Source organism: Crocodylus siamensis, chromosome 5 (genome assembly GCF_052110815.1).
Source record: "Crocodylus siamensis isolate JL-2025a chromosome 5, ASM5211081v1, whole genome shotgun sequence".
In the NCBI taxonomy this organism is placed as follows: domain Eukaryota; kingdom Metazoa; phylum Chordata; order Crocodylia; family Crocodylidae; genus Crocodylus; species Crocodylus siamensis.
This window is the reverse complement of record NC_143399.1, coordinates 153,803,622-153,830,131: the sequence shown is the minus strand read 5'-3', so window position 1 is coordinate 153,830,131 and position 26,510 is coordinate 153,803,622. Positions and strand designations below refer to the sequence as shown.

Here is a 26,510-nt window from a genome sequence, read left to right as displayed (position 1 = left end):
GACTTGCAGCAAATATGCTTGAATCGAAGTCCTTTGAAGTGGAGCTAAAGGATGCAGAGCCTGACATTATTGAACAGCTTGTGGAATTTGCTTATACTGCAAGGTAGCTTGTTTAAAACGGTCTTTTTTTTCTGGGAAGCTGAACACCTTCATTTCCCACAGTACCTATATTACATTCTAAAATCTCAGCAACTTGCTACAGTTACAGAATTCTACTTCAGTCCATGTGCACAGAGGTTGGTGTAGGCCTTTGTTGAAGTCAGTAGAATTCTGTGTGGGCCCATGCAGAGATTTTTAGGCCAGCTAAACAGGTAATGGTGCTATAAACTTCATAGTACTATTCCTCTTGTATTTTTAAACACTCCTTTTCTTTTCCGTAAAGTGTATAATAAAACTATTTTGGCTACTAGGGGTATCAGGATGACTTTAGAAAGAGAAATGCTGTCCCATCAATCCATTTCTCTTTGTGACAGTAATGGATTGACGGGACACAAGTCAGAATTGCAAAATCAGGCATGGACTGACTACAGTTGTCCAAAGTTTAAGGTTCATCTTTCAGAATTAAGGGCCAGGTAGTTCCAACTTACTTTCATGTTTTGCTGTATTTACTTATATGCAGTTGTGTAGAATGGGGGGAGGGCAGAAGAGAACCTGGCAAGAAGAACATGCTTTGTAGGTAAGATGTTCTTGTCGGTATAGTAGAGGGGGAATCCTTTTGCTCTTTGTGTAACTTTCTTTTAATGTTTCAGTCATGGAGTGGTTTTAGTTGTGCTAATTTTGCATAATATGTTTTGCAGGATTTCTGTTAACAGCAATAATGTCCAGTCTTTACTAGATGCTGCAAACCAGTATCAAATTGAACCTGTGAAAAAAATGTGTGTGGATTTTTTGAAAGAGCAAGTTGATGCTTCAAATTGTCTTGGTAAGAAAGATGTGTTATGTTAAAGACACTGTTTAAAAGTGTGGTTGTGCTTTAAAAGTGTCAAATAATATTTATGGTTGTAGTCTTCCCCTGCCCCCCTCTTTAAAAGACAGAACATTTGCACAGATTCAGGTATGTGTCATTGCATGTGCCACTGAACTTTTGAGACTTTATTTGAAAGCTTATAAACCAAAAATATTGCTAAAAATTATCTAGCATGAGTGATCATGTGAAAGTTTCAGAGTGACTTCTACTAGTAATTGTTCTATAAATGTTTACAAGAGCTTGGTGAATTTGAAGTATAGGATCCTCTTCTTCAGAAATAGATCGAAGTCTCATATCCGTGATGCTTTTTAAGGAACTGTTGTCATTTTCATTACAAACAGGAGGCCCAGTCCTGCAACTAGCTCTGCCTGTGTGGAGGCCCACTAACTCCACTGGGGCTCTGTGGAGGCATGGATCCACCAGTACGGAGCCCGCTGCTGGATTGAAGGCCTCAGTTTTTCAGTAACTTGGAACGTTCAGTCTTGTTGGCTGGACTTTGAGGTACAAGTTGGCTCAGATGTAATTTTATTTTTCCAAAATGAGCTTAAATAAGCTTTAGCTTTTTATTACTTTAAAAAAGTATCAAATTATTTTTGTTCTTGGCTGTTGCTCATTCCAACTGAGAGAGTAGTGTCTCAAAAATAAACTCAACAGGCATTTGATATGTAACATGGACTGTTTGCTTTTCTCCATTTAAAAAAAAAACACAACCAAATTCCCACAAGCAAAACTAAGTGCTTGTTCATAAATCTTATGGACAGTACCAGTATTTCAAATGTTTGTTCTAATTTAAACTTTTTAGCCAAACCTGTTGCATTATAGAACCCTGTTGACATTTGACTGACCAATTCTGTGTTTAAAATAACAAAAAAAATGACATTACCTGCTTCAAAGAAAGTGTAACCCTATCTGATGTCAACAGAAATGTCATGACTTGTCTGAATTCTAATGATTCAGTTGACCTTTCTTTCATTTGAGCACAGCTGTAGAATTAATACATTGTTAATGAAAGATGATAGCTTTTGATGAATATGTCTTGCTTTAAAGACGCATGAAAACCTCTTGTACTGTTTTTTCTTTAGTAGAAAATCATGCCTGGTAAAAACCAGGCTCTAAGGCTAATTTATCCCACAAAGAGGAAAGCAAGGCCAAATCAATATTTTGGTTTTTTTGCGAACTGAAGTACTTGATATTTCCACTGACAGAAGAATATAAACAACCCTGTGCTCCATAAACCCAGCGTTGCACTCTGACTTAGAGAGAGGAAGAAAAGAATGGTTGCCCTTACTTTAGATTTCCTTGTGTCAGTAGGCATAGATCATTGTGTTACTTGCACTAGATCTGAGCATTGTAGTTTTACTTTGTTTTTAAATGGAAGATACACCTGTGAAAATTACTAGATTGATACTTCATACCTCTATGCATGCTATAAAATACTTAAATCAACAGAAAAATCATAAGATGCATTAAAAGAAGGAATGGGAACTCCATTTTAGTGTCGTGTTACTTAAAATCTGACTTCAAATGCCATTTTATATTTGTTTCCTCTCTGGAGTTGGGGAATAAATGTGTTTGGTTCTTCGTGTAGTTTGAATTTCATTGTATTATGTCCATGCTCTTCACCCTGCCCCATAACAGCATGGCTCAGGCAGAATTAAAGTACTGTTGTTGCTTCCATTGCTATTTAGAGAGCACATATGTTGAGGATATGGTGCCAGAGAGAATGATAACCTGTTGAGCAATGTAAAGCCTGACTCTAATTACAAGCTACAGGGCTGAGAGCTAAAGGAATAATGGCATGACATGGAGATAGTATTACATCCTTGCCATTCTGCCAGTTTAATCAAAACCAGAAGTTTGTGCTTTGCAAAGGAGTGCATTTAGCTTTTTATTTAAAGTTACAGATGAATTATGAAAACCTTTAAAAAAAATTTTGGGTGCTCTGTAAGTTTAATTTATTTGTGTATATGATAAATTCCTTAACCTACAAACTTTGGAAATGTCTATATTTTTCCCATTCTCTATGCAGGTATAAGTGTGTTAGCAGAATGCCTAGACTGTCCAGAACTGAAAGCCACAGCAGATGACTTCATCCATCAGCACTTCACTGAAGTTTACAAAACAGATGAGTTCCTACAGCTTGATGTTAAGCGTGTTACACATCTTCTGAACCAGGACACCCTGACTGTGCGGGCAGAAGATCAGGTGAGATCCCATTTTCTTAGTCAAATATGCCTTCTACCAGATAAATGCAGCAATTGAAATGGTGTGGTGAAGTTTAAGAGCAGGTGTAAATTGTGTGATTCTTGCTATTTTGAGAGTGCCGTACATGTACATGACATGTGGCTGATAAGATATAAATTAGTGTAGTACATGCAAGTAAGTGCTTGCATATGCAGCAGCATAAATTTGGAAGACTTTGGCAAGGACTAACAATGCAGCTTTGTTTTGTATTAGTCTGGGAGTTTTTTCAGCATCGTTTGGCAAAGGCACAAGAATTGACTAGCTGCAAATTATGGAAAAGAGTGTCAGTTCGTGTTTCAGTTCAGAGATATAGCTGTATACATACAGGAAAGCATTGAGGCCCCAAAGCAACACCTTAGAAAGTAGTTAATTCCAAGTAAAGTAAATTGCAAGCTTTACTAAGCAATACAGCTGGCCTCAGACTGAAAGGGTGTGTTCTAATTCAGTTGAAATTGCAAAAGGATTTTGTATAGGTAGAATTTGGTATCCTAAAAAGCCTTTAGGAAAATGGGTGTGTAGACTCTTATGCTGCATAAATCCTCCTGTGATGCTGGAGGGAGTTTACATGTAAGCAGGATGTCATGCAAATGAAGTAAGGGTGGAAGCGTGATTACTACATTCAGATAATCTTTGTACACTCTGTAATGTAAGTAAATCACTGCCTTAGCACACTGCCATTAAACCACTGCCTTAGCCCGTGGTGTTGAGCTAGGTTTATTTCTAATGGTTAACTCCTTCCTGTGTGACTTCTTATTCATAGAGATTTGGCAAGTAATGTAGTTTAATCAGGAAGACCACCCTTCGCTTTGAGTAACTCAGGCGCTTCTACGCGTGCACTTTAATGTTTAATAGCCTATTCTACTGTACAGTAAAGTGTCAGGAAAAACTGTGCTAATATGCTAATGTGAAGTAGAATTAGTCTACTGCCCATTAAGCATCGCTAAAAAGGCATTTGCTTTTGCTACTGCACATTAGGGCAGCTCAGTGCGCCTTTATGTAGTACCTCATATTAGAGGTACTAACTTAATATGCAGTAACAATAGCATATTAATGAATGTGTAGATGCGCCCACTGTGTAGCAAATGATTTGATGGCAAAATAGCTACTATTTCAAACAAACTCCAATCATTCACTTGTTCTGATCAGTTTCAGTTAAAAGAAATGGATTTTTGTGACATCATAATCAGCTGTAATTATACTATAGTGACTCCGAAGTGAGTCCTGTAGATGAAGATTTTTCCCTATATACATTTGGCAGTTGTGCAATCCAGTATTTTAGCCTGTAAACCAAGGCTGTGCTCCCCCTACTACTTTCCTACCACACCCCACTCCCCCAAAAAGAAGCAAAGGGGGAACAGAAGAAATGCTTATGTAGTACATCTCAACATACTTGGATTCTCTGCCTGTAGTAAGTAAATAAGATTCAAGGAAAATATAGCAGCTAATTTATCCTTAATGTTACATTTTCAATAATCTGCTGTCATTTTATTAAAACCTCATTTAATGTGAACTTCCTCCAAGTAAGTGTGATGTTTGGATTTTTTATTTCACTTTACCATACATGTTCTAAGACGCATAATAACGCATAATACTAGTGTGATTGAAAAACTTCCCATGCAGCAGGTTATAAACATCAGATCAAATGCATCAGATACAGGGAATGGTGTAATTATTGTGTTGTAATACAACATCTTCATTGTTGGCTATAATTTCACCAGTACTTCTGTACATGAAAAGCCTTGTCATTTAGGACTATACAATACTTGCAACAATTTACCTTTGGAAATGTATGTGATCTCTATAAAAGTGTCATTATACAAGGAGTTTATAAGTTGCTTTTTTCCCAGAAGCATGTATTAATTTTGTTTAACATAATGACTGACTTTGTGGAATCACCTTATTCTTGGATCATAAATTTATATAGATCTCCAACTACTCAATTGCTTTGCCACTTTGGAGACTTTATCAAGTGTTTTATTGCTTGTGTGTATGTCTCCCTCTCTTTCTCAGGTTTATGATGCAGCAGTCAGGTGGCTGAAATATGATGAACCTAATCGCCAGCCATACATGGTTGACATTCTTGCTAAAGTCAGATTTCCTCTCATATCGAAAAATTTCTTAAGTAAAACTGTTCAGGCGGAACCACTTATTCAGGATAACCCTGAGTGCCTTAAAATGGTGATCAGTAAGTTGCTTCCTAGTTGAATATTTTAGTAGTCTTTATGATTAGATTATTTGTTGTTGTTGTTTGACAATTGCTCACTAAAGTGAAAATATTTTTATTGCATTTTTAGTTTTAATTTGGCATTAGCTTTATTCATTCTAGGACATGTCATTTAGTTGAAGCTGATAAGCAGCTTGTTATATAAATAGCACCTGTTAGAGTTTAGCAGTTTTAATGAGAAAAGAAATGAAAGTCCCTGGTAAGTGATTCCAACTTAATGCTGAGTAACAGAATGTGGCTTCCTTGTTAGGATTTATTAGGGGTAATTGGAAGGGTTAACGCACCTTTGAGAGTAGCTGATAACTTTAATATTACTCCAGTTTATATTACAGTCCATCAAAAATGTTTATGTCAAAATGTCTGAGACTCAAAAGTCTCCCAAGGCAACTTAAGGACCTTTAACTTATCGTCTACCATTTCCACCTTTAATGCAGACTGACAGTTAGGGCTACAGATGTTATACTCTAAAAATGTTGAATTAAATGTCTCATCATTATGTGCATTTATTTTAAAGGAAAATGGAGACAAAATTGTCCTCTCTTCAGACATGGGCAACTAATGTGATTCTTAATTTCATCAGATGCCCAAGAACAGTCTATATATTAATAAACTTTATTCGTGGTTTTGGAAATAAAATTGAACTGTATTCCTGTGCTAGTTGAATGGCAGGAAATAATTTAGTTCAGCCTTGCCTTAAAAGCAACGTTAATTTAATTTTTTTTCCTTCTCACCTTTCCTTTTATATTGAAAGCTTTATCCCGCATGAGTGTTAAACTCTCAGTTAAACTAACTGGAATTTAGAACTTTCAGCACAGTGCAGAATTGGGCACAAGGGGGCACTTTTATATGTACTCCAGGGGTGAATGGACAGAGCTTTAATTTAGAGTGGCTCCAAGAGCAATTTAAATTAAAGGGCTGAAGCATCTCGTGTATCAGCATACCTACACTTCAAAATGGCAGCAGGGGCACTTGAACAAAAGCTCATTCAAGCTTTCATTCAAGTACTTCTGCCGCCATTTTGAAGCATGGGGACACTGATACGGGAGAGGCTACTGGAGTGCAGTAATTGCCATGTTCCAGCAGACTCAATCAAGTCTCTTCCAACATGCTGTAAGTACAGCATGCCGGAGCAGCCTCCGCGTTCGTGTACAGGAACCCAGGGTTTAGGAGACATATTAGAGCACTTCTAAGTTTTCTGCTTAGTTTGTTTTCCTAGGATTTTCCTTTTTTTTTTTTGTCTTTTTCTGTGCATCTTTCCTTCTACTTGGTTTAACCTGGCAACTTCTGGTTAAGTAGGCTAAATCAAACTAAACAGGTAGATCTTTAAATTGACATTTAGCACAAGGTCAACTTTAACTTTATTCTGACATTGTTGGACCTGTCTGAGATGATCTAAAGCTGAGTACCACTATTGTGTCCTATGATGTCCATTTCGTAAATGGAGAAAAACTCAGATTTTATTTTCATAAGTAAAAGTAGATTTAAGAAAGATGCCAGTTATTTAGAATGTGTCACTTTGTTTTTTCTGAAAATTACAAGTCCCTGCTCTAGTAAATAAGTCCCTCTTTGTGTTCAAGCCACATGGAATTGATAGTTGTTGCTTTTCTTTTAGGTGGAATGAGATATCACCTTCTTTCTCCAGAGGACAGAGAAGAGCTAGTAGAGGGTACAAGACCACGAAGGAAAAAACATGATTATCGCATTGCTTTGTTTGGAGGCTCACAGCCACAGTCCTGCAGATACTTTAATCCAAAGGTAACCTCAGAATACATTTAAGATTTTTCATTTGCATTTGGTGATGGCATAAAGTTAGCACTGATGGTACACTTGGCAGTGTTCAGAAAGGTAGAAGAGAAAAGTGTGTCCCATGCTGTAAGGCAGGGGTGGGCAAAATCTGGCCTATGGGCCGAATCCAGCTTGCCAGGCCATTCTATTCAGCTGTGGGGCCCCTAAAACATTTAGAAAATGTTTATCTGCTCCTGGCTGCCTGTCAAAGATGACAAGAGCCAGGGGCAGTAGGACCCAGGAGGAGCTGCCAGCAGAATGCAGCAACCCAGCCCCGCCATACCCTCAGCCATTTACCTGCCTTCCTGCCCCTGCACTGCTCCAGCACCATGTGGCTCCTGGCTACATCACCGGACCATGGGAGCATGGGTCCCATGACCCCAGGGCTGGGGGGGAGGGGGTGTAGGGAGGGACTGTGTGTGTGTGTGTTCGTAGGGTAAGTCCCAAATATACACCCCACCATGCACATATACCCACATACCCCCCCACCACACAGCCATGCACGTAGACTCCCACACCCACACCCCCTCACACACCCCAGCCACCCTCCCCCCCCACACACACACAGAGGCCCCCCCAAACCCTGTACCCACACATGCCCACATGCTCCCTCACTCTACACCCCCTGCACCTATCCACCCCCACAGACACACCTACACCCTCCCCCACACCCCACATACACACAGCCCTTCACAAACCTATACCCCCCACACAATACATAAGAGTAAGACTTCATTTTAAGCTATTATATACAATCACTTCTATGTATACTACACAAGCATATGTAAACCAGGACAAAAATATTTTTTTGAAATCAAATTAATGAATGTTTTAGATGTTTGCTTTTTAGAATATAATTTGGTAGTTTTCTGGTTCTGAGATGGCAAACCCCCTTGCTGAAAGGAGTACTTCCGGCGGCAAGGGAAGGGACATTGGTGGCAAAGGTCAGGGGTTAGGGGGCAGGACTTTGACACAAGGTGGCAACCAGGGGGCAGGGCACCTGTGAAAGGGGCATGGCTACCCATGCATCCCTTGACAGGTTGCCAAAACTCAGTAAGTGGCCTTCAGCCTGAAAGAATTGCTTGCTCCTGCTGTAAGGGCTTACAGTTTAAAAAGTATAGTTAACTGATATTCTCAAAACTACCTATGTATATACAGTACTTAATCTTGGTAGTACTAATGAAATGACTTATCTTTATTACTTGCAATAAAATTGATTTTAGTATACCTTTTTGTTCAAGAGGTGGTGAAAACTTGCATCCATTGGCTGAAAAGAGCTGTCAGGCAATATTAGCATCAAACAATTCAGTAGAAATACATGACAATCAATATACTTGCATGCAGGAACGTGCTTTTCAGAAGAAGGCTACCAAGGGGCATTGTCAAGCTCAAAATGCATCTTAGTTCCTTTTTTTTTTTAATTGATTACGCTTCAAGTTTGTGCTTCCCAGCCAGTACTGAACTCGGATTAGTTGTACCTAGTCAAATTTGCTGCACCACCTCTAATACAAAAACATTGAGAAACAACTCAAGAGGAAGAAAGTTGTTCGTAGTGTAAATTTTCATACAAGAAAACCTCTTAATCCAGAATGATGCACAAGAATGCAGCTTTTTGGTACATCATCCTAATTTTGGAGGCTTTCACTCTGCAAAAAGACAATTATAGTTGATGTGTGCATGTTGCCTGTTTTGACCAGGGTTATAAGTATGGGTCTAAAGGAGAAAAGAAGTTGGTTCTGTAGTGAAAACCCTAGAAATAACCAAGTTTGGAGAGAATACTTGGGTTGAAATTTCTGTCTTGGTTTGTATTTCTGTTACTGATCAAGCCAAACCACAGGAAGGAAGGAAGTTTGGACTGCGTGCAAGGTATCCGCACTGTGGAAACTTCAGCTGCTTACAGAAGTATTACCTCTATTTGCCAGACTTACACCAAACATGAGACTGGTGGAACATGTTGCTATTTGCTACTTATGTTTTAAATATTAATTAGGGCTATATGGTATTTGCTATAAAAATATGGCACAGGGGTATTGTTAAGACTTTTTTCCCTACATGGTTGTATCAGATATATGTTATACTTTTTCAGATGATATTATGGTGTTTGTATTGGGTATACTTTGAGGATTAAGGCCCTACAACTTTTAAGGTAGAGTGAAGGAATCCATGAGTAAAATATTGGGTCCATTTGAAATGAATACTAAATTCTTACTGATTTAAGCAGGATTAGGATTTTACTACAGGTATCTTATTTCAGGAATACAAATAATCTGTCTCTGTCTAGGTCCAGAAAATAACCAGCTTAGCTTTCTATTGCCTTGAGATATTATTCAAGTCTCCAGAGACTTGGTTTTCTTTTCATTGTTGAGTGCAATTCATGCTATTGGTGTAAATTATATAAAACTCAGAAAGACCACAGATGTAGTTAGTCATGGTAAAGCTGCACCATCAAATATGGAGTTAGCTTCTTGGTTGGTCATTTCCAGAATTTGGCCAGTGATAGTCTCTTCTTCCTGTTACCCTTGTACCTTGGTACTTGCTATACTTTTGTCAGCCAGTCAAAGCGTAGTTCCCTGCTATCATTTCTGGCAGCAGTGTTCTTCATTTTTATTAGTGCTATTCACTGTCAGTAGGGAAATATAATTTGTGGTGATAAATTCTATTTAAAAAATTCTCCTAGTTGTCATGGCAATAAAAGCTGTATAATACATATTTTCAATTTTATTATCAGTTTGATAACACTTAACTTTTTTCCCCTCCTTTGTTTTCATTTTTTACTTAGAATACTTTTCTGTAAAATAAAAATGTTTCTCAGTATTAAATGTCTTTCTCCACTTCCATGAAAGAACATGGTATGTTCTTGTATTGGTGGCTTGCATAGTTTTCAACATGTTGGGAGTAGTTCAGGTTTCTTTTTTTGTTGTTGTTGAAAGAACAGTTTTCAGGGAAACTATTCTGAACATGCAAAGGGAATGGAAACTAGAAATTGATAATGTCATGGCTCATTGCAACTAGAGGGGTGTGCGTGCGTGCATGCGTGTGTGTGTTCTAAGAAATTTTCAGGATGTGTGCCTGAGGAGTATTCTTCAATATGCAGTACTGGTGTTTGTTTTGAAAAAAGAAACGGAGTATGGACTGTCTGAATGTCTATGAAAACCTTTGTTTGAAAATACTACAGGGAGGTTTATATAATCTGTTAGACTTTACCTGTTCTTTGTAATGCAGGATTATAGCTGGACAGACATCCGATGTCCCTTTGAAAAGCGCAGAGATGCAGCTTGTGTCTTCTGGGACAACGTAGTTTATATTCTGGGTGGTTCCCAGCTCTTCCCTATAAAGCGAATGGACTGCTACAATGTGGTGAAGGATAGCTGGTATTCCAAACTTGGACCTCCAACACCTCGAGATAGCCTTGCAGCCTGTGCTGCTGAGGGCAAAATTTATACATCTGGTGGTTCAGAAGTGGGTAAGACACGATCTTTAAAAAAACAAACTGAGAATACATGTAAAGCTTCCTGATTTCTGTGACTTGTTGAAAAGAAACTACAAGTGTTTCTGTAATGCTTGTCTGTAATGGTCCTTTGCTTGTTCCAAAACAAGACACATTCTTTTTGAGACCCTGAGAATATTTTTTTTTCTTTTCTATTGCATGTCTGAATGCATTTTCAGTGGAACTGTTGTATTAACAATATCTGCACTTTATTCAGCTCACAAAGAAAATACCAGAGTAAATTAGCTACAAGCAAATAGATATGAGAGCTCCAATCCTGCTCTCAGTTTACTGGTGTAAATGCAGAGAACTCGTTGACCTTTTATTACTTATGAATGTGGACCAGCATCATCTTTATCAGCACTAATGCAACAGCAGGAAAGTTGTATGCACACCAGGAGTCAAGATATGAATTCCAGTAACGGTCTGGCTATAATGGCCCTAACCATTAGGAAAAGACTGGTTTATATCCGTTCTTGTTGGTAGTGAAACTTTCCTTAACTACTCTTGTAAGGAAGGATCCCTGTTAAGGGAGTAATTTTTGAAATAAGTTGCTTGCTGGTTCTACTTTCATTTTGTTTTCTTCATTTAATGAAGAGGCTTCCTTTTTCCTTCAGAAACAGTGCAAGAGCTAAAGGATTACTTTGCATTCTGTCAAAACATCTAATATCATGACAGTAGTATTGGTAGTAGGACACTTAAGTTTTGCCCTGCTGCAAACTTTGTAGCAAGGCAAAACTAAAAGTGAGCAGAAGATAAATAATATTCATCATCAGGGGCTAACACAGGCATAAAATACGGTAAAAGCAGTGTTATCTGGCACTTTATTAGCCGGCATGCTCTATTAACCAGCATGCCGATCAACACAACAAGAGCGAAACCGGAAGTCCCCATGTGGCACTTCCAGTTTCACCAAGTCCCACTTCGCTGACTTTGTACCACTCCCCAGGGCAAAGCAGCCTGCGCGAGGCCCCCTGTCCCCTGGCACACTAACGCCAGGGAGTTGAAGCCTAGTGCACTGGACGTGGTGGGAGGAGCAGCAGCCCAGACAGGCAAAGACACCTCTCAGGTAACCAGCATATTTGATTAATGGGCACTTCCCATTCCTCATGGATGCCAGATAACACAGCTTTTACTGTTCTTTAATTGGTCTTGACATGGCTGTTAACAGTACATACCTGCCATCTAGTGTTATAGATATGAAGTAACTGCTTTTCCCTCGTTCTAAGATATGAAAACTACTTTATTGAAATGCTTCTAAAAACTAGAGGTTACTTGGAAATAAAGGTCTGAGACCTATGCTCTCTAAATGACAGCCAATAAAGTAGTATGATTTTTGTTTTGTCTGTATAATTCTTTTATATAACATCTAGTGTAGTTATTACATCTGTAATGCATACTACTCTTAAGATTTGCCCTTTTCAATTATTTACATTGCATGGTACCCCCTTTCACCTTAAAATTTTCAAGATGGAATAGCAAATGAAGATTCAATTAAAATGTTTGTATTAATTTTATGGAAGTATTTTAAAATCTGACAAATGTCATCCAACTGTCCAACAGAACATTTCTATTCTAACTCTACCAAACTGCAAACATGAGGAAAAATAAATAACGTTTGCCTGATTAAACTGTATTTTAATATAAACAGTTTTCCAGTCTTCCCACAATTATCTAGCTGTAGAAGAGACTAAAATCTCAGATTTGCATGACTTAATTTATTATGTGTTGTTACAGTGGCTGTCACTGTTTGTTTAATAAAAATATGTATACTGATTTAATTGAGGGAAGGTACAGTTCTCGCAGATCTGTTATTTCAGTTTGGGTAATGTGATCTCTTTCTGCTCTCCCATGTTGTCTTGGGAGTACTATTTTAGCTTTACCTTGAAAATCTTAACTACTGCAAATAATAGAATTCTCTTTCCCTATTTAGAAATGGGAAGCATTGCACTGGTAACATTCACTCATTTTAGAAGCTCTTCTATTAAAAAAAACTGTAATACACAATTGCTATTGATAATTTGAACAACAACTAATACTAATGGTGTACTTGAACACCTGTAAGTTCTCTTCTTTGTGTGTAGTTCCTCTTTCTGATTGTTTAGTAGAGATGACAGGAAATTCTGAATAGAACCAAGCATGACCATTGTACAAAAACAAAAGGGTGCTTCGTAGAAGTCTACTCACTGGACTATCAGATTGAAAGCTTGGGCCTGAAGGAATCTTATGAGGTTCAACAAGGACAAGTGCCAAGTCCTGCACTGAGGATGGAACAATCCCATGCACCAGTACAGATTGGTGACTGACTGGCTGGGCAGCAGCTCTGCAGAAAAGGACCTGGGGGTTACAGTGGACAATAAGCTGAATATGAGCCAGCAGTGTGCCCTTGTTGCCAAGAAGGCTAAGAGCATACTGGGCTGCACTAGTAGGAGTGTTGCCAGCAAGTTTAAGGAAGTGGTTATTTCCCTCTATTCAGCACTGGTAAGGCCCCACATCTGGGGTGTTGTGTTCAGTTTTGAGTCCCTCACTACAGAAAGGATGTGGACAAATTGGAGAGTCCAGCAGAGGGCAACAAAAATAGTGACGGGGCTGGGGCACGTGACTTTTCAGGAAAAAAGAAGGGAAGTGGGCTTATTTAGTCTAGAGAAGAGGAGACTGAGAGGGGACTTAATAGTAGCCTTCAACTACCTGAATAGGGGTTCAAAAGAAGATAGACCTAGACTGTTACTGGTGGTAGATGACAGAACAAGGAGCACTGGTGTTAAGTTGCTACAAGGGAAATTTATGTTAGATATTAGGAAAAATTTTCTCACTAGGACAGTAGTAAAACACTGGAACAGGTTACCCAGGGAGATGGTGGAAGCTCCATCCTTGGAGGTTTTCAAGACCTGGCTAGACAACACTTTGGCTGGAATGATCTAGTTGGGGATGGCCCTGCCTTTAGCTGGGGGTTGGACTAGAAGGGACCTCCTGAGATTCCTTCCAGCCCTAACTTTCTATGATGCTATCAGACCTGAACATTCAGTCTTCACCATGTAGGTTTTGAGGACTATTTGTGTAGCATTCTAGGTTCTAAAGACAGAGTGTGTGAGGAGAGATACCTTACATCAAAGCAGATGATGACACCTTAGGCAATGTGGGGGAAAATGACCCTGACGCACTCTAGAAAAAGGGTGGGCAACTATTTGGACCAGAGAGCCACTTAAGGAGTTTTGGTAAGCTGTCACAGGCTGGGTCAGCACACCCTCCCCACTACAACAGCTCTCAAAAACTCCCTAAGTGGCTCTGCCCTGTACTTGGCCAGGTGGATGGGATGGAGCCGTGGGTGGGGAGCAGTATCCAGGAGTGGGATGGGCAGCCAAGGCCAGGATCACAAGGCAGTAACAGCAGAGGGCCAGGGCCCAGGGCAGAGTCATGATCCACTACCCATACATCCACATGATGTGTGCTGGTTCTGTGGTTAGGGACATGTGGAGAGTAGATGGTGGCTCTGCCCTAGACCTCAGCCTCACGCTGTCAACAGTGATCCCAGGGTCTACGTGGAAACCAGCTGGGACCCATGTGTGTAGGGCATGTGACTGGGTGGATAGGATGGGGTTGCGGGTTGGCAGGGAGTGGTATCCGAAAGTAGGACAGGCGGGTCTGAGGCCAGGGCTGAGATTGGGATCAGGGCAGAGCCATTATCTATTCCTTGCACACTCCTGCCCACAGAACCAGCCCCTGTTGAAGGGATGTTTGGGCAGTGGATCGTAGCTCTGCCCTGGGCCCTGGCCCCATCTCAGTCTGCCCACCCCAGTCCTGGATGCTGCTCCCAGCCCACCTTCCCATCTGCCCAGCTGCATGCCCTGCCCCCATAGGTCCCAAGCTGGTCTCTGTGGATACCCTGCCTACCCACTACATCCAATGCCTCTGGCCGTGGGTGCAGGCAGACGGGCTGGAGTGCGCAAGCAGTGGGGCTAGGTCCAGTGGCAGCAGTGGTAGCTGGAAGGAGCTGCCATTGCAGGTAGCTGCCACTCGAGGCTGTTGGGAAGCGCGTCTCACTGCTGCACTGCCCCCATGCCTGGGCTGGGCAGGCCCAAGGGACCTGCCACAGGCTGGACAAAATCCTGTGTTGGGCTATATTTCGCCCACCCCTGCTGTAGAAAAAGCCTTTTGTCCAGTGTTCTTCGGTTCAGGCGTACACCTAAGTATGTCTTATTAAACTTCCTTTTACCTTCAGTAGAAAGATCCCCATTGATATCAGCAGGAACTGGATTGGTTTCTGTTAGGAAAAGAAGAAAAAATGTGGAAATATCTTTTCCAACGCATGGGAAAAATTAGAACATCAAGTAGTACTTTGCAGTTAAATGGTCAGTAATAAAACAGTAATATGTTCCAACTTAATGTAGCCATGTTATTTAAGAAAGAATGCATTGTAATAAATGTGATGGAATATCATATGGATTAATCAAGCCATATGTAATAAGCCCATTTCTGTTTGTATGAATCTGTGCAAAAACAACTTACAAGTAGTCATCTGTTTAATTAATATCTGTTTGGGATCGTTTAATAAGAGACAGAGACTATCATTTTATTGTTAACTTCTGAGCTTAATATTCCATGTCCCAGTTAAGTTCTTCCATGAGTCCTTCTCAATGAAGTATCCAGATGATTCTCACCAATTTAAAAACACAAATATCAAACACTAAATATATGTTGTACTTTGAAAGGTAGAAATTAAGAGTCAGGAAATCAGTCAGAAGTAGAATATTTCAAAATTTTCCATAGTTACAAATTGTGCTGTTGGGAGATAAAAAGCATCTTTGCTTTTAAGTGAGGATTGAAACATCCTTCAATACTACTGTTTGTTTGCTGATTTTCTTTTAAAATAGAGCATTAAAATAATCATTTTTTTTTTTTTTTAAAGGAAATTCTGCTCTATATTTATTTGAATGTTATGATACAAGAACAGAAAGCTGGCACACAAAGCCTAGCATGCTGACTCAACGTTGCAGTCATGGCATGGTGGAAGCAAATGGTCTCATTTATGTATGTGGAGGAAGTTTGGGAAACAATGTTTCTGGAAGGGTCCTTAATTCCTGTGAAGTTTATGATCCAGCCACTGAAACGTAAGTACCAACTGTTGATACCTTTGGTTGCCAGCTGTTCTACTGGTTTAGTTAACTTTTCAGATAGTTAAGAATCTGAAACATATGTGAATATGTAGGAAGATGAGATGAATTGCATGTGGTAATGAACTGGCTTGAGGAAAGGGCAGGAATACTAAATAAAAATGTAGGATGCTTAAGATTTGATTGAAAAGTTGGAAACCTACTCCTTTAAATTTCACATTTTTTCCAGTCCCAAGAAATGAAAAAGAAATATAATCTAATAAATGAGTAAGAATGAATAAATAACTTTCTCTTTCTATATCTCTTTATCTATTTCTCTCTTTCAGATGGACTGAACTATGCCCAATGATTGAAGCGAGGAAGAATCATGGGTTGGTGTTTGTGAAAGACAAAATATTTGCTGTGGGAGGACAAAATGGTTTAGGTATTTTGATTTTGTTTCATAGTTTTATAGTTTCTAGGGTCGGAAGGGACCTGAGCAGATCATCTAGTCCGACCCCCTGCCATGGCAGGAAAGAATACTGGGGTCAAACGACCCCAGCAAGATGTGCATCTAACCTCTTAAACACCCCCAGGGTAGAAGCCTGCACCACTTCTCTTGGAAGTTGGTTCCAGACCCTAGCCGTCCTGACCGTGAAGTAGCGCCTCCTGATATCTAACCTAAACCTACCCTCTGCCAGCTTGTGACCGTTATTCCTGGTCACTCCTGGCAGTGCTCGGGGGAACAGTGACTCCCCCAATGCCTGCTGATCCCCCCTGACTAGTTTATAACAGGCCACAAGATCCCCCCTCAGCCTTCTCTTTTGGAGGCTGAACAGGTTCAGGTCCCGTAGCCTGTCCTCATAGGGCCTGCCCTGTTGTCCCCTGATCATACGAGTGACCCTCCTCTGGACCCTCTCCATACTGTTGACATCCCTCTTGAAGTGTGGCGCCCAGAACTGGATGCAGTACTCCAGCTGCGGCCTGACCAGTGCTGCATAGAGGGGGAGGATCACCTCCTTGGTCCTGCTTGAGATGCATCTGTGGATGCATGACAAGGTGCGGTTGGCCTTCCTAACTGCCTCCCCACATTGCTGGCCCATGTTCATCTTGGAGTCAATGATGACCCCCAGATCCTTTTCTGCCTCCGTGCTGACAAGAGGGGAGTTCCCTAATCTGTAGGTATGGTGCCGGTTGTTCCTCCCCAGGTGCATCACCTTGCACTTGTCTGTGTTGAAACCCATCCTATTCTCGTACGCCCACACTTGTAACCTGTCTAAGTCTGATTGTAGGCTGTTGCATCCTTCCAGTGTGCCCACGTCCCCCCACATCTTAGTGTCATCAGCAAATGTGAGCAGGGTGCTTTTTACCCCCTCGTCGAAATCACTGATGAAGATGTTGAACAGTGTGGGCCCGAGGACCGAGCCCTGCGGAACCCCACTGCCCACGTCCTTCCAGGTTGAGAAGGACCCATCCACCACCACCCTCTGGGTGCGGCCCTCCAGCCAGTTGGCGACCCATTTGACTGTGTGGGTGTCTACACCACAGCCCCCCAGTTTCTTAATGAGAACAGGGTGAGAAACAGTGTCAAAAGCCTTCCGGAAGTCCAGGAAGACTATATCCACTGCTATCCCTGCATCTAATGATCTGGTGATCTGATCGTAAAAGGCCACCAGGTTGATATGACAGGACCTTGCCCCTAAGCATGCAGTCCCCTGCTGGCCCCTCCTGGATGTGTGCCAGCATAATTTTCTCAAACAGCTTGCCTAGGATCGAGGTAAGACTAACCGGCCTATAGTTTCCCGGGTCCTCCTTCCTGCCTTTTTTGAAGATGGGGACCACGTTGGCCCTCTTCCAGTCCTCCAGCACCTCACCAGAGCACCACGAGTGCTCGTAAAGCCATGCCAGGGGACTTGCAATGACCTCGGCCAGTTCCTTTAGAACTCTAGGGTGAAGATCATCCGGACCGGCTGACTTGAGTACGTCCAACCCCTCCAGAAGCTCCCTAACTAAATCCTCGCTGACCCATGGCCCAGGTGTGTCTCCCCCGGGGCCTGAGGGGGGCCCAGCAGGGAGGTGGCTGTTCTGGTCCCTACTTAAGAAAATGGAGGCAAAGAAATCGTTAAACATGTTAGCTTTGCTGTCTGCAGTGACGACCAAGTTTCCCATCGCATCCTGCAAGGGCCCCACATTACCCGGGACCTTCTTTTTACCCCCTATGTATTTAAAAAAGGACTTGTTATTGTCCTTAATCTGGGAAGCTAGTCCCAGTTCCATCTCTGCCTTGGCCTTCCTAACTACCCCCCTACATCCCCGAGCAACTACAGAATAGTCCTCCCTGGTGATGACCCCTTCTTTCCATTGGGTGTAAGCCTCCTTTTTAGCAAGGAGACATTCCCGGATGCTTTTGGTGAGCCACAGAGGCTTGTGTGCTCTCCTGCTCCCTTTGATCCTCGTTGGGATTACCTTCCTTTGGGCTTGGAGGATCGCCTCCTTAAGGAGCGACCACTCTCCTTGGACACCTGGCTCCCCTCCCCTCCGGGACCTCAGGGCTTCTCCAACTATCCTCCTTAGCTCGTTGAAGTTTGCCCTCCTAAAATCTAGGGCCGCTGCCTTACTGCGTGCCTTTGCCACCTTGCGCTGGATGGTGAATTCCAGCAGGCGATGATCGCTGTTGCCCAGGTGGTCAAGCACCCGCAGCCCCCTCACCAGATCATCACCCATGGCCAGCACTAGGTCCAACAAGGCGTCTCCCCTGGTGGGGCTGTGCACCTCCTGGGTTAAATGGAGGTCCTGCACTCTGGCCAAGAACCTACGTGAGCGTTCAGACCTGGCTCACTGTTCTTCCCAGCAGATGCCCGGGAAGTGCAGGTCCCCCATGACTACCACATCCTTAGCCTTCACTGCCTCCGTGAGCTGACCCAAGAATTCCTGGTCAAGCTCTTCTCCCTGGTTGGGAGGTCTGTAATAGACTCCCACCATTAAGTCCCTTTCCCCTCGACTGCCTTGTACTCTAACCCAAAGCACTTCAGAGTGCCCCTCCCCTGACTCCTTGCTAATTGACGAGGATGTGAATTCCTCCTTAATATAGAGTGCCACGCCCCCACCTCTTTTTCCTATCCTGTCCCTCCTGTATAGCCTATAGCCCTTGACATTCACCGCCCAATCATGCGTTGCGTCCCACCACGTTTCAGTAATCCCCACTATGTCCAGGCTGGTGTCAGCCAGCAGGAGGGTGAGTTCCTCCTGCTTGTTGCCCATACTACGAGCGTTCGTGTAGAGGCATTTGAGGCCAGCTTATCTACAAAGTAGTATTTCTGCTGACATTCTATACAATTGAACAGTTCTGAACAAAAGAATGGAAGGTAGCAATATGCAGCCTGTCAACCAAAGTAGGGAATTGTTCTATTTAATAGCATGAATGTGTTTAAAAAAAAAAAAAAATTAAAAAAACAACCCCTCCCCTCCACCTGACTAATTAGGCTGTTTCTTAACTTGAAAACCTGTGTTTGTGTGTATACTCGCATGTGTATATTTATGTATTTTAAATGCTTGCATCAAATTCCTAAAATGATAATTAAATATTGTTTTGAATGTATTATTGTTCAGCAGCACTGTAATAATATTTTGAACAGAGGCCATGTCATTCTTTTTTTTTCATTCTCTGTAAAATTTGGTCTGAGGCAAAACTTAGGATATAGGCAACTCATAGTTAGTACTTTTTGCTTGATGTTTGGTAGAAATATGGCACCATTAATTCACATGTGTTTTCTAAAATCCATGAAGTCTTTATGAGGACACAAGGAAAAGCATTCCCCTCATGTCAAAAAAAAACCTGGGGTTTTGAATGACCCTGAGTTATCGCAGGTCCTCAATATTGTATCAGACAATAATTGCCAGCTTTTATTGACAAAGTCTTGCTACTCTGTCTTCACTGCTTTTCCTTCATTTCCATTCTCTGCCCTGTCCCTCTCTCCCAAAACTGTTTTACTGGATTTTGATTCACAGGAGCAATGGTTCTTATCTGTTTGCCAGACATGTTTTTGTGCAGCTCCCCAATTTCCTATCACCATTTTTTTGGAGTCTCTTCAAGTCCAAGTGTTCACAAGTTATGTTCTTGCTTAACTTGAGAGTTGGCAGAGATCACGTCAAAGAGAGCCCTTGGTTGATAAAAGGTTATGAGAATTGTTAGCATGCTCTTGTAGTTAACTTCTCTAAAGCAATGGTTGGCATGATAGCCAAATTAGCACAGCTTACTTTGAAAGTGAGCTGCCATCAAAGACATAACTAGTAAGGTTTGCGCTGTCAGCTAACGACGCCCTCTTGTGTCCCGCTTTGCTCAGGCTAACTGCTGCTGTCCTGTTCTTCTCTGATCTGTACAGAGGGCTGCTCTCTCACCCCCTATTGCAGTTGCCCCTTACCTTTGCTGCCAGTTGCCATCAAGGGGTGCAGTGGCAGCTGCAATGTGGGGGTGAGAGCAGGGAGGACCGCCCCCACTCCCCTGCCTCAATCCACCAACATCCCAGTTCACGTGCACCCAGGGACTGAATGGTCTTGCTTTGCAGGTCAGGTATGGCTCATGGGCTGTAGATTGCTGACCTCTGCTTCATAGACTTCCAGAGTCAGAAATTTTGCAGGTGTCCTTCCTGCCCCCCACCCCACCCCCACTTTTGGGGTACCAGGTTACCTGCAATCCTAACTACTTAACAAAACCTTTTACCACTGGAAGCCCTATGAGAGAGAGCTGGTTTCAAGTCAGCAATCTTCTCACCCTTAAACTGTTTTAACAGAGATAACACAGTTGAACACTTCATCCAGTAAAAGGGTAACTTTGTTACTCTTCATGTTTGTTTTTTTGAAAGGTGCTGATTGTGTGCTTTGCTCTCTGAGAGGAGAGACAGATGCACTCACAGAATTAAGTCTAAAGGAGTATACGAATCAGTAACTAAAATGAAAAGAATGACTGGAGACCAATTTTAATTGTCCTGTGTTTGAAATGCATGACTTATTGTATATATAGCCTTTGTTGAGCCACTTACCCTTTGTTTCCCTGTCTGGAATAATGCTTGTTCTCTTTACAGGACCTTGAATGTGAGTGTTAATTTTTTTGTGTTTCTAAAATGCTTGGAAACTAAAACTGTTTATCATATTTACTCAAATATAAGAGGTTCCCCCCCCTGCTTTTAACACGACCGGAGGGGTGGGGAGGCTCTTTGCCTTATAATTGAGCATGAGGCAGTGAGGGGCAGATGGCTGGAACCAGAGCCGCAGATGCAGCTACCACCTGCCCTCTTCCCCCCACCCTTCTCCCCCCTGCTCCCTCTGTATGCCCTGCCACTCCTCCCCTACAACCCCCAGTGTCCTCACTGTGCAGCTTCTCCCTCTGCCACATTCCTCCTTACCTTTCCTCCATGTCAGCAGGCTGTGTCCTCACTGCAGCCTAGAGCTCAGAGCATGTGCTCCAGCTAAGTCCCATAACAGCAATGCCAGCTCCACACCACTGCTACAAGGAAGGCTGGACCATGATCCGTGCCCCAGGCTACAGCAGGGATGGAGCTTGCTGACGTGGTGCAAAGGGGCAGTTGGAGGAGGGAGATTTTTGGGGTATGGGGGAGATGAGAGGAATCAGGGCTGGGGACCTGAGGTTTCAGGGAGCAGAAATGGTGTGGAGGGGGGAGAAGGAGGCATCACAGCAGCCTCAGGTACAATGTGGGGGGAGGGCAGGAAGCAGGGAGTAAGCTGCCTGCCTCTTTCACTACCTGTCCCCTATCACCTGACCCCCCCATTGCCTGCCCCATTACTGTCCCCCTTATCATCTTTCCCCACAACCACCGGCAGTAGCAGGGGGGATGGGACAAATTTAAGATGATCTTCCAATAATTAAATTCCATACATCAAAAATTATAATAAATTTATAAATTATATAATGTGTGTAGAATCTAATCATCAGGGGGGCGCATCTTGTATTCAGGCAAATATGGCAGTTTAATGGCAAATGTGTTGTTATTCATGCTGAAAACTTGAATATTTGTTTTCTGACCTGATCCTAATTCAATTGCAAACTATTTTCTAAAATAGTTACTAAAGATATGCCAACTTAAAAGATGTTGATAAAATATGTAGATCTATTATATTGAATTAGTCAAAATTGTTGCATAAGCTCTACTGGCTGGGGGTGTCATCATTTATTGGTTCAGCACCCATTTTCAAAACGTGTGCCATTTAGTAAGCAAAAGCACTATTTTGCAGTACATTCCTCTAGTTCAAGGATAATTGGCTTGATTTGGCTACTGTTTTTTCACTGCAGTCATTGCTGTGTAACTGGTTTAAAGAGAGAGATAAGCAGTCCCTACATCATATGTCTTTAGGTTATAAAGCATTTTTAAACTCTTAGGTGTCTAGTGATTTTAGAATTTAGAACTATAATTTAGAATTATTGACAAAATAATGATAGTAAGATGCTGGAGACTTAATTGCTTTTTAGACCTTTGGCTAAGAGGTATTATAAAGTCAAATTATTTGTGATAGAAGAGTTGAAATGGATGAGAGAATGTAACTGGTTTTTATTTTTCAAAAGAAAAAGCAACTATTCCCAGTTCAGAAACTTGTGGCCTTCTTTTAAGAAAGTGTTTTTTGTGTTTATACTACATATTATAGTCTTTGCTTATTCATACTTTTAAATATGACTTGGTTTTCCTTTTTAAAAAGACTTTACATACCTAGTTTCAGTATAGAGCATATCTTTAATGCAGAATTAAATAGCAGTTCATTATAATAAACAGTTACATAGCTGAAAACTCCAGCAACAGAAACATGATTTACATGTGCCCTCTTGGTGCACCTCTATAGAAAGACGATAACTGATAGTAGAAAGCTCTTTAATCTCTCAAAGGCATTTGCTGTGAGATTTTTATGCAAGTGATACTGTTCCTGGTGCTGTCTCTTAATTGTTGTTTGTTTGATTTGTTTAAAGGTGGCCTGGACAATGTGGAATATTATGATATTAAGATGAATGAATGGAAGATGGTGTCACCAATGCCATGGAAGGGTGTAACAGTGAAATGTGCTGCTGTGGGTTCTATAGTGTACGTCTTGGCTGGCTTCCAGGGCGTGGGTCGATTGGGGCACATCCTTGAGTATAACACCGAAACAGACAAATGGGTAGCCAACTCCAAAGTCCGTGCTTTCCCAGTGACAAGTTGTTTAATCTGTGTTGTTGACACTTGTGGAGCAAATGAAGAGACTTTAGAGACCTGAAGACCTTCATGAGATTTTGGGATATTCTTCATTTGGAAAAGATGGCCATCGGTGCTTTGCTTCTGCATTTTATTACACCTTGTTAAACTGAATAATCTGAAAAAAAAAAAAAAAGATACAGTCCTTGAATTTGTATATACCATATGTATCAAATGTGGATTTACTCATGCCAGTTTTACAGTTTGTTTGAAAACATGGGATGTATTTCAAGAATCCACTAAACTAGCTGAGAGCAAATAATATGCTCTCTTGAAGAGACGTGTGTGGCCTTGTCAGAAATAAATCCAATTCACTTTTTAAAAAATTAGAGTATTGGAGGAAGATGAAACTTTAGCTAAACTATACATCTCAGCTTGGATACAGAGGTCCTTCAGGTCACAAAGGTGAGTGACTATAGCTTGGATTCTGAGTGTATATGAGTCTGTTCCTACAGTTTCATTTCTTATGCATATTGCACAACAGCCATGCTAGAGTATGATAAAGTCTATTCAGAAAAAAGAGAAAAATAAAGAGAGACATGGAAGAGGATAAGGTATTATGGATTAGGATTGACATACCCAGTGGGACTAGCATTCGGAACACCTGTGTACAATGGCTGGCTCTTTCCAATGAGATTTTATTTATATATATATATAGATATATAGATATAGATATATATCTATATCTATCTCTATTATCTTTTACTTTCAATGTGTATTAACTTAAAAGTCAGATAGGCCAACATGTCGGTTTAAAAAACACTTGCTAATGACCAAATGCTTGGTTTAGCATTTTGGGGGTTTATACAGAAAGATTCCTGGCATATCACAGAACTAAGAATCTTTATTTTTATTGATTTAATTATACTCACTACATTAGTAATATTGCACTGTACTAACAGGTTGGAAATAAGGGATTGGTTCCCAATCTGTCTTCCCAGGCAAGTGAATTATATGCATTATGGAGGTCAGACTTAGTAAGAACTCAAGTGGGGGAAGGTAAATTTGCTGTATTGACTTTCTTCCAGTTCAGATTGCATTTTTTAAATGGTGTAAACATGAATTCCTCTAATTTTGTTGAAGAGGTGTAGAAGGTATAATTCAGGTTTGTCGGTTAACTTTTTTTTTGGTATTGATCTCAGTCAACACTGAGAGACCTCAGTCACCAAAAATACCTTTTCCCACTTGCTGTAAACAGCAGTGTGTTTTTTCTTATTACTTTAAATTTATGAAAGGTCTCTGTACCCTTCATTTTATCACTTTCTCTATAAAATGACAATTATTTAGGCCTCTTCTATTTGGGCTTTCAAGAAAACATTTTTAAAATGTATATATTTTGGTGTATGCTTGCTTGTACCTCTTCTGTGGATTCTGGATTTTTCTTTCTGGTAGGGAATGTCCAGAAGCTGCTCTTAAGTTCTAGCTGAAACTAGTAAAATTTGAGTTTCCAAATCTTGCTGTCATTTTCTAGACATTCTCCTTTTTTTTTTTTTATCATAACAGCTTCATTCATGGAAAATTTGTGAGGCTGTTGGAATTTCCTTTCCTGCAGATGCTTATACAATAGAAATTGGAAGCAGTGCAATACTTTAGTAACTGATCTGCCCTTTTAATTACTAAGTGAACCAGGAAAAAATCCTTGTCATCTGTGTGTTGAACCTGTGTGTGCACTAAAGTATTGCACAGATTTGGATTATAGTCTACATTTCTAGGTTGTATAGACTGTTGATATATTTTTTTTAATACAGTTGGTGCTTTGTTTTTAAATAGCAAGGCAGTTTTTCTAACTTTATTTTCAAGGAATTAAAGACAATTTTCTGAAAACTACTGAGAAATTTAAAAAGATAAAGAGTGAAAGGAGTTGAGATAATTTGACTGTCATGGAGCATGCATAGACTTAATTCATCCTCATTGGATGTATAGTTGGACCTGTTGCCCATGACTTAGTTTTTCCAGAAGATTCATTCATGCTTATCTGTGGGGGTGGTTGTGGGAGGAAACCTCAATATTTTATATACCTTTAAAACAGTGATGCTCTTGCTCAAATGCATCTATTGTTGCATTTGCTAATCTAATGTTGCTATTGCTGATTTTCCTTACTTGGGATTTTCACACCCTGTATTCTAGGTTGTAGTCTAGAATGTGCTGCATCTGGTTCATTGTCTTAATTATTGGTATCCAGTATTTGGGCATTATTCGCAGTGCAAAACAATTCTTAGCTCATCCAGCATCCCCAAGACTTGTGTGAAGATAAATCCTGCTACTGACGACCTTGTTCCGTCTCAGCAACGCTCTTTGGTAGTTTGACAGAAGTGATGCAAATACCTCAGTGAGGCTTGTGGCTCAGTAAACTTTAATAAAAAAATTTCCTGCAGATGTACCATTGTGTCAGCCAGTGCTCATCCTAAGCACCTGTGTGGTCTTGCAAGGGCCCCACACAGGTGTCCCACTGCAGTGCTGCAGCACTGGAAAACATGGTGAGAAAGGGGGTTGGGGATGCACATGCATGCCTGTTTCAGTCCTGGGGCTGGTCAGCTACAAATGGGTGCTTTCCAGGTGGGGGTAGGTGATCTGCCTGCAGTGAGAACAAGGGTCCCCTTCCCCTGAAGGCAGCAAAGATAACTTGAGAGATGTCCCAAGGCTCCCTTGTGTCCTGGGCAGTAGTAGTGCTGTGCCAGGACTACTAAATGCATACATTTCCACCCCCCTTAAACTTAGCTGGGTGCACTGGTTACCTCTGCTCCCCACCCACCCCCACTGGGAGAAGTGGTCTCCTCATCCCTGCCCCTGTGGGAATGCTGCAGCCCAGGCCTCAAGCTCTGCAGCAGTGGCAGGAATTCCCTCGTCCCTGCCCCTTTCCAGTGGCCAAGCGCCCTAGCCTCATGCCAAAAAGCAGGGGTAGGGTTTCCCCTGCTACTTGGACAGTTGTAGGGACTCCCAGGCAGGATCCTACCAGGGTGTTAAGGTTCTCTTCCTGTTGGACTGGGAAGAGAGAGCAGGGCACTATGGGATACTGGAGGTCTAAGGAACACCACCCCAGTGCCCCCTAGCCCTCAAACTGATGGCTTGTGTAGCAATCTCTGGGTTTGAGCTGGGACTGGGAGAAGGGCCAGAGTTGGCAGGTCTTCGGTGTGAAATTATTGTATCGGAAGTTCAAAATCATTGTACCTGCCGAAAAACTATGTACCCTGGGAAAATGCAAATAAGGATGCAAACAAGTTTTTTTTACTTTATTGCTCACTAACTCCCCAGTGAGCGAGTGAAACTGGCTCAGCCAAGTTGAAGCACTTATTTATTTTGAGGCAAGTGGCCGTAAGAAAGTGCTGCTGGCAAGCCCTTCATTCAATTAAAATTCCCCAAGAACTATTTGAGTTTTGCATATGTGGCATCAAGGAGCTGCCTCAACAGTTATTGGGGGATAGGTTGAGTTGGTTTGAGGCTCTTCGGGTAATCTGGTATCTTTCATTAGACCAACTCA

The 26,510-nt window shown here is 41.4% G+C and overlaps 1 protein-coding gene across 2 annotated transcripts in view; it reads left to right on the top strand.

Annotated features, from left to right (window-relative positions):
* Window positions 1-25,406, top strand: part of KLHL7 (kelch like family member 7) — a 37,459-nt gene extending 12,053 nt beyond the window's left edge. For both annotated transcript variants that reach the window (XM_090046774.1, XM_090046775.1), the window contains 9 exons: window positions 10-103; window positions 798-922; window positions 2,997-3,172; window positions 5,222-5,396; window positions 7,048-7,190; window positions 10,443-10,683; window positions 15,614-15,815; window positions 16,145-16,242; window positions 22,771-25,406. In XM_090046774.1, the coding sequence (XP_089902900.1) occupies window positions 10-103; window positions 798-922; window positions 2,997-3,172; window positions 5,222-5,396; window positions 7,048-7,190; window positions 10,443-10,683; window positions 15,614-15,815; window positions 16,145-16,242; window positions 22,771-23,054 (1,538 nt within the window). In that variant the 3' untranslated portion in view covers window positions 23,055-25,406. The remainder of the gene's footprint in view (window positions 1-9; window positions 104-797; window positions 923-2,996; window positions 3,173-5,221; window positions 5,397-7,047; window positions 7,191-10,442; window positions 10,684-15,613; window positions 15,816-16,144; window positions 16,243-22,770) is intronic.
* The last annotated feature ends 1,104 nt before the right edge of the window (window positions 25,407-26,510 follow it).